General features: G+C 40.6%; 1 protein-coding gene across 1 annotated transcript in view; it reads right to left on the bottom strand.

The window, feature by feature from the left end:
* Positions 1 to 15,471, bottom strand: part of Bbs7 (Bardet-Biedl syndrome 7) — a 37,933-nt gene that overhangs the window by 2,536 nt on the left and 19,926 nt on the right. The window contains exons 12-18 of the mRNA XM_048424711.3: positions 13,476 to 13,550; positions 12,079 to 12,144; positions 9,883 to 10,022; positions 3,199 to 3,363; positions 1,167 to 1,276; positions 964 to 1,067; positions 715 to 838 (exon numbers count right to left, since the gene is read on the bottom strand). Coding sequence (XP_048280668.2) covers positions 715 to 838; positions 964 to 1,067; positions 1,167 to 1,276; positions 3,199 to 3,363; positions 9,883 to 10,022; positions 12,079 to 12,144; positions 13,476 to 13,550 — 784 coding nt within the window. The remainder of the gene's footprint in view (positions 1 to 714; positions 839 to 963; positions 1,068 to 1,166; positions 1,277 to 3,198; positions 3,364 to 9,882; positions 10,023 to 12,078; positions 12,145 to 13,475; positions 13,551 to 15,471) is intronic.

The raw sequence follows: 15,471 nt of genomic DNA, 5'->3' as shown, positions 1-15,471 counted from the left end.
CCGCTCCTCCCTCCCTCCATCTCTGCCTCCACTTCCTTCCATCTTTTCTCTTGCTGTCAATATAATCTGTAACATACCCAGCTCCTCACCAAAGCAAAACAAGTTTTAAATTGTGAATTGAAGCATCACACAAATATCCCTGTGGAAGTTTTGCATGAATAGATTAAATGACTGCATTTTTACAGCAGCGACAGAACCTGAGAAACTCATCTGTGAGAGATAAAGTGTGGATGGTGAGGTCTTGTGGGGTCGAAAGGCTTCTTCACTGTGCACGTAATAATTCCATTTTCTCATTTACTTGCATTTCTTTTTTTGTTTGTTTGCTTATTTGTGTTTTTTTTTTGTTGTTTTTTTTTTGTTTTTTTTTTTAGTTTTTCGAGACAGGGTTTCTCTGTGGCATTAGGGCCTGTCCTAGAACTAGCTCTTGTAGACCTGGCTGGCCTCGAACTCACAGAGATCCCCCTGTCTCTGCCTCCCGAGTGCTGGGATTAAAGGCATCTGCCATCACCACCACATCACCCGGATTACTTGCAAAGAAAAAAAGGTTAAAATGTAAGGCTACCTTGGCAAAATACAGAAATACTTTGTACAATAACCTGGCTGACACAGGTTCAGGACAGCTGTGATCTCTGCTAGCTCCTTTCACAACTCTTGAGCTAATAAACTGCTAAGGAGAAAGAAGTACAGCAGCGTGCGCTAGAAAGGTCCACTCACCATAGAGCCTTTCAAGGTGTGCAGGCTGCTTTTTGTATTCTTCTTGTAGGTGATCTGCCTCTTCTAGAATACAGCGATATTCTGGAATCAGGAAGTTCCTATTTCCTTCATGAACCTGCAATTCCTTGTTTAAAAAAAAAAAAAAGAGAGAAGCACCTTAATGGTCAAATTGTATATAAAGTATTATCACTAGAAAACCCAGTGCTAACAGTCACGCTCACGATCCCACTGATGCATGCACATCCTTACCTTTAAGGCATCAATTAACTGCACTTTCTTAGCCAGAAGCAACTGGTACTCCAGCTTTGGGTGGATGAGCTTCAGAGTATGCTTGACTGATACTTCGTTTATCTCTACAAGAAATGGGCCAGGCAGGGAAGTCACTTTCATGAAAAACATCAGTATTATAACAACTGTAAAAACTGGATGAATGAAGGATTTTCCTTTTTTACCATATGATATGTTGAGGTTAATTTTCCTTTTTGTGGCTTCTTTAGAAAGTACATCTTTTAGGATGGATATTGTAGAAATGTTGTCAGATTTAAAAACTCCTTCTCCTTTCCTACAAAATCAATGTATTTTTACAAAGAAAAGTTATAGGAGCAAGTGGTCTTATAGACACATATTTTTACCTAGAGTTTAGTTTAAATTTCACTTGACTTAAGATGAGCTGTGTATAACATTAACATAAAGCATACTTAAACATGTGTTCTATCCTTTACCATACCAAGGCGGCTTCTGAACTCAAAACTAAAGATCCTGTTACACACAATCCTCTTTGGATGAGAATATTTGAATAACCCATTTAAAACTGGTTTCTTTGTGGACGTTAATATTGCCAACTAACCTCATATATAAAATGTATTTAGAATTGCTTATTTATACACATACATAAATACATTTTTATTTAATGTATTCACACAAATAAACTACAGAATTACTATATGCTTTATCCTTAAAATAAATCTGGTATCCAGCCTGGACAATAGACACCTGTTGTTTTTAAGGTCTAGCATCCACTGCCACGACTTATGACCCCAGGACCCATAGTTTTCTTTAGGAAACTCTACTTCCCATGCCAGGAAAAATGGAGAACACTTGTAATTCCAGGAATCAGCACATCCCCCCAAGAACAAGGATAAATTAAAATGGTCCACACTGCACTTTTAGATATTTGGGACACAACGAAAATTTCAAACCTAAGCATCATGGAAATTGAATTCAAAGACATAGAAACAGTTTCCACAACATCACAGCAGAAAATTCCCCGAGTTAGACAAAGAAATGGCTATGCAGATAGAGGCAGATAGGATGCTAAGAACTTCCCCTTGTCATTATAGTTAAACGACTAGATATTCAGAACCAAGAAAACACACTGAAAATAGCGAGAGAGCATCATCAAATCACACACTAAGCAGGCTGAGCAATACAGCAGGGTTTCCAAGAGATGCTCTAAAAAGCTACAAAGTTACAACTTTCAAATTTCGAAAAAGAATAACTGTTAGCCCAGACCACCACCTCCAGCAAAGCTATCAGTCATAACTGAAGGGGCAAGAAAAAGTTTCCCATAACAAAAACAATTCATGACCATTAAGCCAACTCATAGAAGATACTAAAAGAATTCTCTGACTGAAGAGAATTACAAACACATCCATGGGGCCGCAAGGGAAGAATAAACCACTCTTGAGTGATAATGATTAAGTAGGAGAGAACAGGAGAACACCAAAATACTTCAAAATCAACAAAAGGACAGGCAGTGATACAAACTTTTTAGTTAAAAATCTAAATAATAGTGTTCTCAATTTCCCTTTCATCGGTCACTGATTAGCAGAAGGGATTTAAGGGCAGGACCTCTCTGCTGTAGCCTCTGAAGCCCACACCCTGCCTTCAAGGACAGAGGCTGCTAGACATTAAAAGGAAGAAACCTGATCCCAGCAAACGAGGTGGCCAGCAAGCAGTGCCACTGTTCTGAAATCTAACAAAACAGACTTTAAAGCAAAACTAGTCAGAAAAGACAAAAATTAACTTCATATTGATTAAAGGAACAATCTGTCAAGAGGACATTACAATTCTAAACATACACAAACTGAACATGGGTCCATTCTATCTCTAAAACAAATACCAGGTTAGCCCAGCATAATAACACAGGAGACTCCAATACCCCATTCTCATTGATTGCAAAAAAATAAAGACATCTTAAATGATATCATAGATTTAATGGGTTTAACAATCATCTAAAAACTGTAGAAAATTATATTTATATAATTACTACAGATTTTATAGACATATTAATGGGAAACATTAATTTTTACATACTTATCTATACTAATGACATTTTTACACTTAATCCTATTTATTTACTAGCTTCTGTTGGACATTACCAATTTTTAATTACATTATTTTGAAATGATTCCTGTTTTAAAACAAATGAAAACATTGGTGTTTTATATTACCATTTATTAGCAAGGAATAAATCTGATTTACCTGTATACGCATTCGAGTTGTGTATCCAGAAAGGTATTCTGGAAGTAAAATGTCGCACCCTCTCCTGCTGGAGGCTTTTCAGGAACTTCAGGCAGGCAGAACACCATCCAGGAGTGAATTTCAGCAAAGCTGAACTGGCCTATTAGAGTCAGTGTGTTCATGGGCCTGCAAGTGAGCAGCAGAGGCGTGTATTTGTGTGTGGAGCCGTGAAAACACTATACATATACATTTATAAGCAGAATTTCAAATACGGCTAAACACTTTATTCTCCTAATTTTTAAATTTGTGTACAGGGGCTATGTAGCCCAGAATCTTACTACACCCACCAGGCTAACCTCAAATGCACGTCGGTCTTGCCTGAGTCTCCAAGTGCTAGAATTACAGGTGTGCACTACCACCGTCAGCTTTAAGTAAATACTTCTAAGAGAAGTCTGTTTAAAAAATATTTCTTTATTTAATGTATGCTGGGCTTTGCCTGCATGTATGTCTGTATGACGGTGTCATATCCCCTGAACTGGAGTTATAGACAGTTGTGAACTGCCATGTGGGTGTTGAGAACTGAACCCGGGTCCTATGGGAGAGTAGGCAGTGCTCTTAACCCCTGAGCCATCTCTCCAGCTCCCTTAAAAATAAGTTTTATGAAATTAATCTTACATATCAAACAAATGTCTGAATGATTGTCTATAACCATACTTGTTTTTGCTAGGTGCCTTATAGTGAGTAGCTTCTTTCTCATCATAACAGGCTTTAAAAGCTAATTGAGACTATTCAGGTAGATTTGCTTGTTTGGAAATTTATGTAGTATTTGTATTACATAGACTACAAAACACATATGAATCAACTCAAGGAAATAATCAACATATTGTAAACTTTAACATCTGGGCTTGAGGTAGGGCAGACACAGATCTGAATAATAATAAAAATAAATGCATTACGTAAAAGTAATATATGCTAATAAATTATTTTTTTTAAAAAAAATAGAAAATATATAAGCACCTGGCAAAATACATGTCACAAAATATTAAATTACTGTTTATCTCTTTCCTTTTTCTTTTGCTTAATCCCATGTTATCTTGTCCCAAAAAAGCTATCAGCATTAAGATGCTTATATGAAAAATATGAGGAGCTATCACAGTTGACCGCTCTACCACTACTACTTGAGAAGTAACAGAGGGACTGCAGTGCCAAGGCTAGCACAGTGCAGGCTGCTCACAGGGAACCAGGGTTCCGTCTCACGGTAGGTGGGTGCTCACGGACTCTGCTACTTCAGTGATCTCAGAATGGCAAGAGGTGACAGGGAAGTCTAACTCAACACAGCTTCTAAAATACAGCAAAGTGTCTTGTGTTTATTAGAAATATTAAAGTCATAGCTAATTATTAAATATTTAAGTTAAAATAATTTTTAATTTTTAAATGTTGACACAACTATCAGACATACAATGTAATATTATTCAGCTGTTAAGAAAAATGGAATTATGAAATTTGCAGGTAAATGGGTGGGGCCAGAAACGATCATCCTGCATGAGGTACCCAGACCCAGAAAGACACTCACTGCATATTTTCTCATATGTGTGCATTGACTTTTATGCTTTAGATATGTGTGCTTCCTTTAGAATATCCACACAGGTTAGGTGGCTAGTAAGGGACCAGGAAGGAGGATAGGATCTTCAAAGGAAGTGGAAATAAAATACAGTGTTATATAGGGATAAAGCGGGATTAGAACAGGAGAACTAAATGGGGTGGGGGAGGATGGGAGGACAGAGTACAGGGGGAATATGGAGAGGGATAACTAATATATGCCTTTTGAAAAAGACATATGGGACCTACTACCGTAGAAACTTCCTAACACACACACACACACACACACACACACACACACACACACACACACACGTTTAAAATAGGGGATGCAATACCGCAATTAGACATAATATCCTATCAAATAAAATCCCAAGTATCAGGAGTGGATTTCATCTTTTTGAGTTGTTGACTTAATGGGATCCTATAGATTGCACCCCACCCCCAAACACAACAGGGTATTGCCAATGCTAATCATATCTTTCACAACTTGACAGTTAGACCCTATTACCCTATAGTTACCCTATAAATATATGTTAATATATATTTATGTCATAAAACAAGGAGAAATCTGACTGGCACTCAACTGGTAGCTTGGTCCCTACTGGGGAGCATTTGTAGTGCTGGAAGGTGTTACACATGCTCCTGGTAGAGAAAAGAAATCATCAGTCTCATCCAGCCACAAACCATGTGAGCTACAATAATGAATTGCCTGCATGGTATGCCCACTGGTGCAACAGTGGTACAAACATTATGGGAGTAGCCAACCACCCTTAAAAATTTAGATTTATGGCCCACTCCTTGCGATGAAACCCATACCTGATCTATCAATGAGGCTAAGAACCTTGGTTAGAATGGTTCTAAAGGAACCAACTATCATTATTCTGCTAAAGAAACACAGCAATAAAACAACACCCAATGACATATTTATTCCCATAGATTGATGGAGTGCTCGTCCCTCATCTGAAAAGCTTCTTTTTGCAGTAGATGGTGATTAACACAGAAACCCATAACTTGTCAATGTGAAGAGAGTAAGAGACTTGGAATGTCTATGTCACAGCCATTTCCTTAAGGCTCAGGGATCTTTGCAGAAGAAGGAGCAGAAAGACAGTAAGAGCCAAACGTGGTCATGGATAACTCCAAGGAAACAGCTTTTCTAGACACGACAGGATGGATACACATATGAACGCACAGAACTTGTGTCGGCATGCATAAGACCTGCACGAACTCAAGCCAGAAGAAACCCTAGCGTAGAGAAGAGGGCACCAAGTCCCATCCCTAGCCAAGAAACTATCTGAAACTGATAGCTGCTGAGACAGAGAAAACTCGGTCATCTTCAGTTGAGAGACACTGGGAGTGGTGGTTTGAAAGACAATGGTCCCGAAGGAGTGGCACTAGGAGGAGGTGTGACTTTGTTGGGGGGAAGTGTGTCACTGTGGAGGTGGGCTTTGGGGTCTCATATATATGATCAAATCATGCCCAGTGAGGCAGTTCAGTTCCAGTTGTTTTTGGATCAAGATTTAGAATTCTCTAGCACCATGTCTGCCTGCACAAGGCCATATTCCCAGCTGCCATGCCCCCTGCCATGATGATAATGGACTAAATCTCTGAGACTGCAAGCTGCCACCTCAATTAAATTTTTCCTTTTTAAGAGTTGCTATGGTTGTGGTGTCTCTTCATAGCAACAGAAACCCTAACTAAGACAGAAATTGGTACCAGGGACTAGGTATTGCTATGATAGACCTGACCAATGCTTTTGTTGGGAAGGATTTGGACTTTGGTACTTTGGGTTAGGAAAGCAGTGGATTGCTTTAAGTGCTACTTAATGGTAGTGAAAGACCGGATAAATTTAGACCCCTCTAGCAGGAAAAAAAATAGAGCCAAAAATCTAGCAGGAAGAGAAGAGCCAAAAATCTAGATTAGCCGGGTCAGTGACTCTGTTTCGGAAACTAGCTGAATATAAAGTTAGATTATAATCTTGAGAAACAGGGAGTTATCCCCTTGTGATTATCACTGGTATTTTCAGAATTTTCAATGATCACTGGTATTTTCAGAATCTTCCAATGACACATTCCTTACCCCCTTTGAATTACTGGGTTGGGGTTTCTTCCCTTAAATACCCCTTCTCCCAGCTACTTGAGGTCGAACTCTTCCCAGTGGGATATGAGTCTCGGCCCCAGTGCTGGTCCCTGTCAATAAATCTCGTGTGATTGCAGCAAGGACGGTCTCTTGTGAGTTCCTGTTGGGGTTGTGTTATCCTGAGACTTGAGCGAGTCTCCCCACACTGGGGGGGTCTTTCATTAGTAGGAGCATGGAAGACAGTGGGGCTGAGGTGATTTGATTTGTGGGGGGTTGACCCACGAAGTTTCAGAGGAGAAGAATTTCAGTATGTTTCCCAGAGATCATTCTTGTGATATTTTGGTAAAGAATGTGGCTGCTTTTTGCTCTTATCCTGAAAGTCTGCTTGAGGCTAAACTGAAGAGTTTTATATTAGTTCCATTGGCAGAAGAAATCTCAAAACAGTCTAGTATAGACTCATCATGTGGACATTAGTGTTAACTCTACTGAAGATTTATAATGAAAAGGAACAAGCTGAGCAAATAAAGATACAACATGTACAGAGTGGAAAAAGGGACACCAGGAAGTGGAACAGAGCTAAACCCTGTGTTCAAGAAAATAAACAGATTAAGATATGGAATAAAGGGAGTGGTGACATCAGAGCAATCCCACCCAGCTAAGTTTCTAACTTGCAAAACAGAATTAAAGAAAAGCTTAGAGCTGGGTGTAGTGGTGCATGCCTTTAATCCCTGCACTATTGAAGCACAGCTTGGCAAATCTCTGAGTTTGAGGTCTAGCCTGGTTAACAGAACAAGTTCAAGGACATCCAAGTCTAGGCAGTGAAGGTAACCATGGAAAATAAAGCTGGTGAAGATGTAATCGAACAAGGGAGCCATGTTCCAGCCACAGCAAGCAGCAGAACTTGGCAGCTTCAGTCATATGGTTCTGACTTTCCAGTCAAGGACAGAAGAAAGGCATTATGGAACCTTTCTCTGTGACTAAGGAAAGCCACTGAGGCCAGGCATATGTCAGAGGTGTCACTGAATGGAGCCCAGAGAAGACACTGTATGAAGATGTGAAGGAGAAGGCCAGTATTGTTTTGGAGACCTCAATAAGTTAGAGATGCCAGAGGCATGGGATACTGTAGTGGCATTTCAATTGTACTTTAATAAATAAAGACTACCTGAAGATCTGAGAGTAAAACAGTCCCACTGGTCAGTCTTACAGACCAGGTTATGGTAATACACACCTTCAATCCCAGTAACCACAATGACACGCACCCTTAATCTCATTAGCCACCCTAGTAGCCATAGAAATCGGGTGGTGCATGCCTTTAATCCCAGTAGTGCACATCTTTAATCTCAGCCCTAGAGAGGAATATAAGATTATAAGATGGGAAGACGGGGACAGATCTCAGACACAATCTCCTTCTCAGATGAGGGTTACCATTTCAGACTGAGGTCGAGGTAAGAACCAGTGGCTGGCTGTTTTGCTTTTCAGATCTTCACGTTGAACCCCAATTTCTCTCTCTGAGTTTTTATTAATTGTGCTTCAGGATACCTGCAGAGGAAAGCTGCTAACAAGAAGTGTGTTGCAGTCAACAAAGCTGAAAGGGGTTGGAGATCTGAAGAGCGTTTTGACATCAGACATGGAGATACAGAGTCTAGAGTTTGTCCAGCTGGTTTTTGGTCTTGTTTTGATCCAGTATTTCCTCACTATGCTCTTGTCCCTGCATCTTAGAATGGTAATGTATATCCTGGGACATTATATGTTAGAAAAACTGTTTTTTATTTTGATTTTTATAGGGTATTACAGTTAGGAGACTGCATGAATCTCAGAAGAGACTTTGAACTTCTAAACATTGTTGAGACTGTGATAGACTATGGGGACTTTTGAAGTTGGACTGAATGCATTTTTGCATTATGATATGATTACAAGCCTTTGGGGGACCAGGGAGAGGAATATGATGGTTCAAAAGGGAGTGGTACTATTAGGAGGTGTGGCTTTGTTGGAGTAGGTGTGGCCTTGTTAAAGGAAGTGTGTCACTATGAAAGCAGGCTTTATGGTCTCATATATGCTCAAATTATACCCAGTGAGATAGACCACTTCCTGTTGCCTTTGGATCAAGATGTAGAGTTCTCCAGCACCATGTCTGCTGTATACCACCATGTTCTCCACAATGATGAAAAACTGACTAAACCTCAAAAGTGTAAGTCACCACCTCAATTAAATGTTTTTCCTTTATAAGAGACGCCATGGTCAGGGTGTCTCTTCACAACAGTAGAACCCTGAACACTGGGTATATCAACCACACATCAGGGTAGGCGCCATGTCTTAACCTGTCAAGACAAACTAGATTCCACGCTCATTTGGCTTTTTGTTGTTGTTTGAGAGGGAGAGAGTATGTGAAATTGGGTGAACAGGGGGTGGAGGAAGATTTGAGGGGTGTTGGGAGAGAGGAAAAATATGGCCAAAATATATTGTATGAAATTCTCAAAGAATAAATAAAACATCTCAATAGAAAAAATGAAAATATTAAATTTTGTAAAAAGCTTTTGTTTGCTTTTCTGCTCTTTGTCTGTTTGTTTGTTTTCCAGACAGGGTCTCTCTATGCATCCCTGGCTCTCCTAGAACTCACTCTGTGGACCAGGCTGACCTCAAACTCACAGAGATCCCGAGTGCTGAGGTGTGTGCTACTACCACCCAGATGTAAAAAGTCTTAAAAATAAAAATAATAGATAAATGAACAAACGAACAAACAAACAAAAGGAGGCACCAGCTGGGGAGCTGGCTCTGCAGGTGGAAACACTTCCTGTCAGACTGGACAGCCTGAGTTCAATTCCTAAGACTCAGCCGGTGGAGAGAGGAAAGGGTACCCACCTAAAGCTGGTACCAGACCTCCACGCTCCAGCATGGCACCTGCGTTCCCACATACAACATACGCAAACGCACATGCACACACAGAGTAAATAAGATGCAATATAAATAAAAGCAGGCTTGCCTGAATAATGGAATAACTTAAAGAAACAGCACTCTCTCCCAGCCTACCTGTCGGGGTCAATAAAGTGAGTTCTTTGATGCAGTGATAGCGGTTTGATGTGGTACTGGCGAACCTGACAGGTTTTTGGTTGAATTCTTGGAGTCACATACGCCTGCAGTGTGCCATACTGGCCTTCAATTGAGCGAATCTGGTACGAGGAAAACCAGATGTCAGCAGCATAAACACATTCTCAGATGCTCACTTAGTATGCCTAGTCCAGTCTCCTGGACTATCTGCGGGATACAGAACATCTATCCAACACTTCTATCACAAGCGTAGAGGAAAACTTTCAGTGACTCTGGCAGTCTAGCTAAATGAATCACCATCATGTATGTTCAGTTCATCTGTCCCCACGCCATCCAAGATAAGGGATCATTCTCAAATAATACCCTACACATATAAAAAATGAGTGCATAATATTGCATAATATTCCTTTTTTTATTTTTTTTGGTTTTTTGAGACAAAGTTTTTCTGTAGCTTTGTAGCCTGTCCTGGAACTAGCCTCGAACTCACAGAGATCTGCCTGCCTCTGCCTCCTGAGTGCTGGGATTAAAGATGTGTGCCACCATCGCCCAGTGAGTGCATAATATTCTTAAAGAGTCACAAGAAAAATGGCTAAAAATTGGGCATTTTCATCAAAGAGAAAAAATCGTTTTTTGAAATAATTAAAACTAACTTAGAATACTTCATTTTCTCAGAATTTGGGATTATACAGAGGCACTGTTGCAAATCTGTTCTAGGAGTACGTAGAGAAGCACATTATAAACCGATTGCACCCAGACGGGGACACTCTTCCAGGATATTTTGAATGTGGCTGGTTGGAGCTGGTGAGAGTTCAGACACCAAGAATGGCGTACTAAACTGCAGAGCAATGCTCAAGGGGCACAGCCTCTTCTGTCGACTCTGCCACACTCTCAATAATTCTGCTTTGTGTAGACCATAAATGGATAAATATGTAAAAATGAATCAGTAGAATTTATACATACTTGGTAATAATTATTGTCAAATTTTGTTTGAAAATAGTATTATAGTTACATTTTTTTGTAAAAAAAGAGCACTCATATTTTTGTTTGTTTGTTTTAGTTTTTTTTAATACTTTTTTATGGTTTATTTAACTTTATTTTATGTGCATTGGTGTGAAGGTGTCAGATCCCCTGCAACTGGATCTTCAGACAGTTGTGAGCTGCCATGTGGGTGCTGGGAATTGAACCTGGGTCCTCTGCAAGAGCAGTCAGAGTGCTCTTAACCACTGAGCCATCTCTTCAGCCCTTGTTTTAGTTTTTTGAGACAGGATTTCTCTGTGTAGCCCTGGCTGTACTTGAATTCGCTCTGTAGACCAGAACTCAGACAGCTGCCTGCCTCTGCCTCCCAAGTGCTGGGATTAAAGGCGTGAGTCACCAAATCCTGGTTTAGTACTCTTCTTTTAAGTATGCTGAAATATTTACAAATAAAATATAAATATACTATGTTTGCTTCAAAGTGATTTTAGGTGGCAAGTGACATAAGACAAGCATGCCACGCATTGATTTTCTTGCTTGGAATTTCCATAACAGAAAAATTGTCAAAGCCGGGCATGGTGGCACATATTTGTATCCCAGTTAATTGACAAATTTCAAGTTCAGCCCAGGTTACAAAGTGAGACCAGATCTCATCCCCACCACCCTTCTTTCTGACAAACTGAAAGAAAGCTAGAAAAAATTTCCTATTGGAGGAAACTTCAAGAGCAGTAATTTTAAAGACAGCTACAGACTGAGTCCTAACAACGGAAACAGTGGCCAGGACAAATTAAAACCCAACTTGTCATTTTGAAGGTGTTACTTCAAAATGATTCATTTCACAGAGAATTTCAATGCAGAGAAATGGCATCACATATAAGACACACCAAAGGGAAAAAAAAGTTCAACATTTAGAAAGGTAATAAGGCCGGAGAGATGGCTTAAGAGCGTGTATTGCTCTTCCAAAGGTCCCGAGTTCAATTCCCAGCTACCCACATTAGGTGGTTCACAACTGCCTCCAACTCTGCTCCAGGGTAGCTAATGTTTTCTTGCCTTTGTAAGCACTGAACTCACATGTACACACACGCACGCACGCACACACACACATGCAAGTACACGCATAGCTAAAACCCAAAACTTGTCAAAAATTGTTCTTGAGCATCAAAAACTAAGAATAAGATGGAAATAAATCAACTCCAACCATCTTACCTTGAGCTCCAGCCTGGTGGTATTTGCCTGGCACCGGTAAGTGGCGAGAAGAAAATTGTCGCTTGACTGGAGGAATTTAAAGATGAGAAACAACAAATACCATGAGAAACAACAAATACCATCAGCAACACTGTTTGCTATTTACTTGAATACCTAACAATTTAAAAAAAAATAAAGGTTTAGGAGAAGCAAAGGAGACAGTGAGGAGGGAGCCATATGCTGAAAGTGAGAGATGTCTTTCTACTTTTTTAAATATCTCAAATCTCCACAGTAAGTATTCTTTCCTAAGAAGCTACAGTCCTAGAAACATGTTTCTTTTCTTTTGAGACAGGGTTTCTCCAGGTAGCGCTGGCTCTCCTGGAACTCACTCTGCTAGAGCAGTTTGGCCTTGAACTCACAGAGATCTGTCTGCCTCTGCCTCCCTAATGCTGGGATTAAAGGTGTGTGCCACCACCGCCTGGCTGGAAACATGCTTTAAATTAGCATAAAGTAAGCTTTTCAGAGAATTCCACAGTGATGTAATAAAGCAGGTTAATTGCTTTTTGTTTAAGGCAGGGTGCCATGTATCTTAGATTGGCGTAGCTATGTGACCAGGCATGACCTAGAACTTCTGGCCCTCCTGTGTCTTCCAGAGTGTTGGGATCACAGGTATAAACCAGCATCCAGGCTTACGAAGTGCAGGGTATGAGCCCTGGGCTCTGATCATGCCAGGTAAGCACTCCACCGACTGAGCGTCATCCCCAGCCCCACACAGGTTACTCTATTAGAGCAAACGCAGAATGAAAATTTTTAAACTTATACCTCTCGTTGTTTCATTGGGGGGGACGAGACAAGGTAGCTGCTAGTACCAAGGGTGACCTCGAGCTCCTTCCACCCTCACGTGCTGGGACTACAGGTGTGGGCACAGTGAGCTATGACTGCATGGGCTTCTATATGAGCAGGGGCTTCATGTTTATCACAACAGCATGCGACAAATCAGGATCAATGACCGAATGATTTACAGAAGCAGCGCCCACTAGGGGTAGCTGGAGCTATAATTAAGAGCTGAAGCATAGAAAGGCTTTCTATGCACAAGGAAGATCCAGACTTACATCCAGCAGGAAACGGGAACCTCTCAAAGGCTGTGAGAAATGATTCAGTGGCTTTGTGCTTTACAAAGACCTCTCTGGGGGCAGCTATAGGGATAAGTTGTGTAGGAGGACAGGATGGGGCCTAGAGAGTTAGCAGAGGGAAGGCAAGATGAGAGCAGATAAGAGCCCAGGGGAGCCTAGGACAGGACCCAGGAGTGTAGGGCGGGGCCTCAGGGTCAGGAGAGGGAAGGGCACAAGCAGGTTAGACCAGAAAAGCCAGGAAGGGAATGTCGGAAGCAGTAGTTCTTACGCTTTGTTTTAGCTCACCTCTGTGTCACAGCTGCTGAAGCTCGCCACCGCAGAGTTCTTATCCACGTCCAGCAGATCTATTGGGACATCACTCTAGAGCAAATACATAAAAACAAAAAAGGTTCGGAAGGAAAACCTAAAGTGTACACAAAATGTTTGCACTAAGGACTCTCCTTAGTTCTAGTTCATAAGTCTTCAAATTTGAGAGTGCAAATGCTTTTAATGTACTCTCCTCCTTCCCTGGTGGTGTTTGAGACAAGCTTTCACCACATACCCCTCGCTGACCTAGAACTCTACCCGTAGACCAGGCTGGCCTAGAACTCACAGAGATCTGCCCCCTCTGCCTCTGTGATGCTGGGATTAAAGGCAGGCTTCATTCCTGGCTTCTTCATTTGTAAAAAGGGTCTCACCAGGGGGTCTGGCCTTAAAACCTGGGATCCTCCTTAGACTTCTGAGTGGGAGATTATGGGTGTGCAACACCATGCCCAACTAATGGTTTATATTTCTAGAAGTAAATTCAACAGAGAATAAATTTTTAAGTAATTATTCTTTAATATTTGTGTTATCAGAAATCAGCAAACACTTTCTTATCTCTTTAAGGAATAATCTTCCTGTTTTTGTTTTTTTAAAGATTTATTTATTTATTATGTATATAGTGTTCTGTCTGCATATATACCTGCAGGCCAGTAGAGGGCACCAAGACAATTGTGAGCCACCATGTGGGTTGTTGGGAATTGAACTCAGGACCTCTGGAAGAGCAGCCAGTGCTCTTAACTGCTGAGCCATCTCTCCAGCCCCCTGTTTTTGTTTTTATTAGTGAAAAGGGGTTATCACAGGCTTTAATCATGGGGTTATTCTGATTATATCAATTACATGTGTGTACATGAATATGTGTATATAGATGCACACACAGGTGTCTTCCTTGGTCATTTTCCACCTTAGCTTTTGAGACAGAGCCTCCACTAAATCAATGAGCTAGAGCAGCTGAGCAGAAAGCTCCAGGCACATAATGTCACTGCCTAGCGCTGGGATTACATACACAGCCACCTATGGATCTGAACCTCATGCCTGCACAGCCAGTGCTTCAGCGACCGAGCCATCTCCCGAGCTGACAGCGGTTTTTATCAAGCCAAATTTCACCTGTTACACAAGCACATGATCTCCTCAGCAGAGAAGTTTCTGAGAGAAAGCTGCTGCCGCCCTGTGGTGCCTGAGACTGGCGCTCCTACAGCGCTTCAGGGCGGCAGTCTGTGAGCTAACACAATGGAAGAAGGCTTCCTCTATTTAACTAATAATCTGATTCTTCAGTGTATCTTTTGAACAAACAAATTGTCTCCTTCCATTTTGATATCATTGCATTTTTATGGGCCTTTCATCCAGTAATTTTCCATCTATCCTTTCCTATTTCATGGCTATATTCTATTTTAGATAAATAAACCAAAAAATAGTTGTGAGTTACCTATTATTACTCCTAAATTTCGCCCCTCGAGATTATTTCCTTTGCCTCTGGTCTCCCTAGAATCTGCTGAGTTAATAAGGAAGTCACCACCTTAGTATCTGGAGAATCAGAAAGCACTTTTTACAAAAGATTAAATATTGGAGCCTTCCCTGCTTTTTTGAGGCAAGGTCTCACTCTACAGCTCAGGTTGACCTATAACTTGTAGCAGTCCTCCTGCCTCAGCCTTGAGAGTGCTGCAATTGCAGGCCGAATCCTGGCACCTAACACATACTAGAGTTTTCTAAGTCACATTATGGTTGAGATTCTCTCAGAGGGAGGCCAAGGAAGGAAATCCTGGTGTCTTGTCTATTTTTTTTTTCTGGAAATTGAAGTTCACACATCTTTTGGTTATTGAGTATATAATAAATAAAAGGTAAAGATAAAACTCAAATAATGTATAAGTAAATCGACTACCTAACAGAAGATCAATAATCTATAAACATTTAAAATTACTGTCTAGAATTAAAAATGCTTATTAACAACTTCACATGACTTGTTTGCAAAAAAAAAAAAAAG

Source organism: Myodes glareolus, chromosome 20 (genome assembly GCF_982192425.1).
Source record: "Myodes glareolus chromosome 20, mMyoGla1.1, whole genome shotgun sequence".
In the NCBI taxonomy this organism is placed as follows: domain Eukaryota; kingdom Metazoa; phylum Chordata; class Mammalia; order Rodentia; family Cricetidae; genus Myodes; species Myodes glareolus.
The sequence above is the reverse complement of the archived record's forward strand: the minus strand, read 5'-3'. Positions and strand labels throughout refer to the sequence as shown.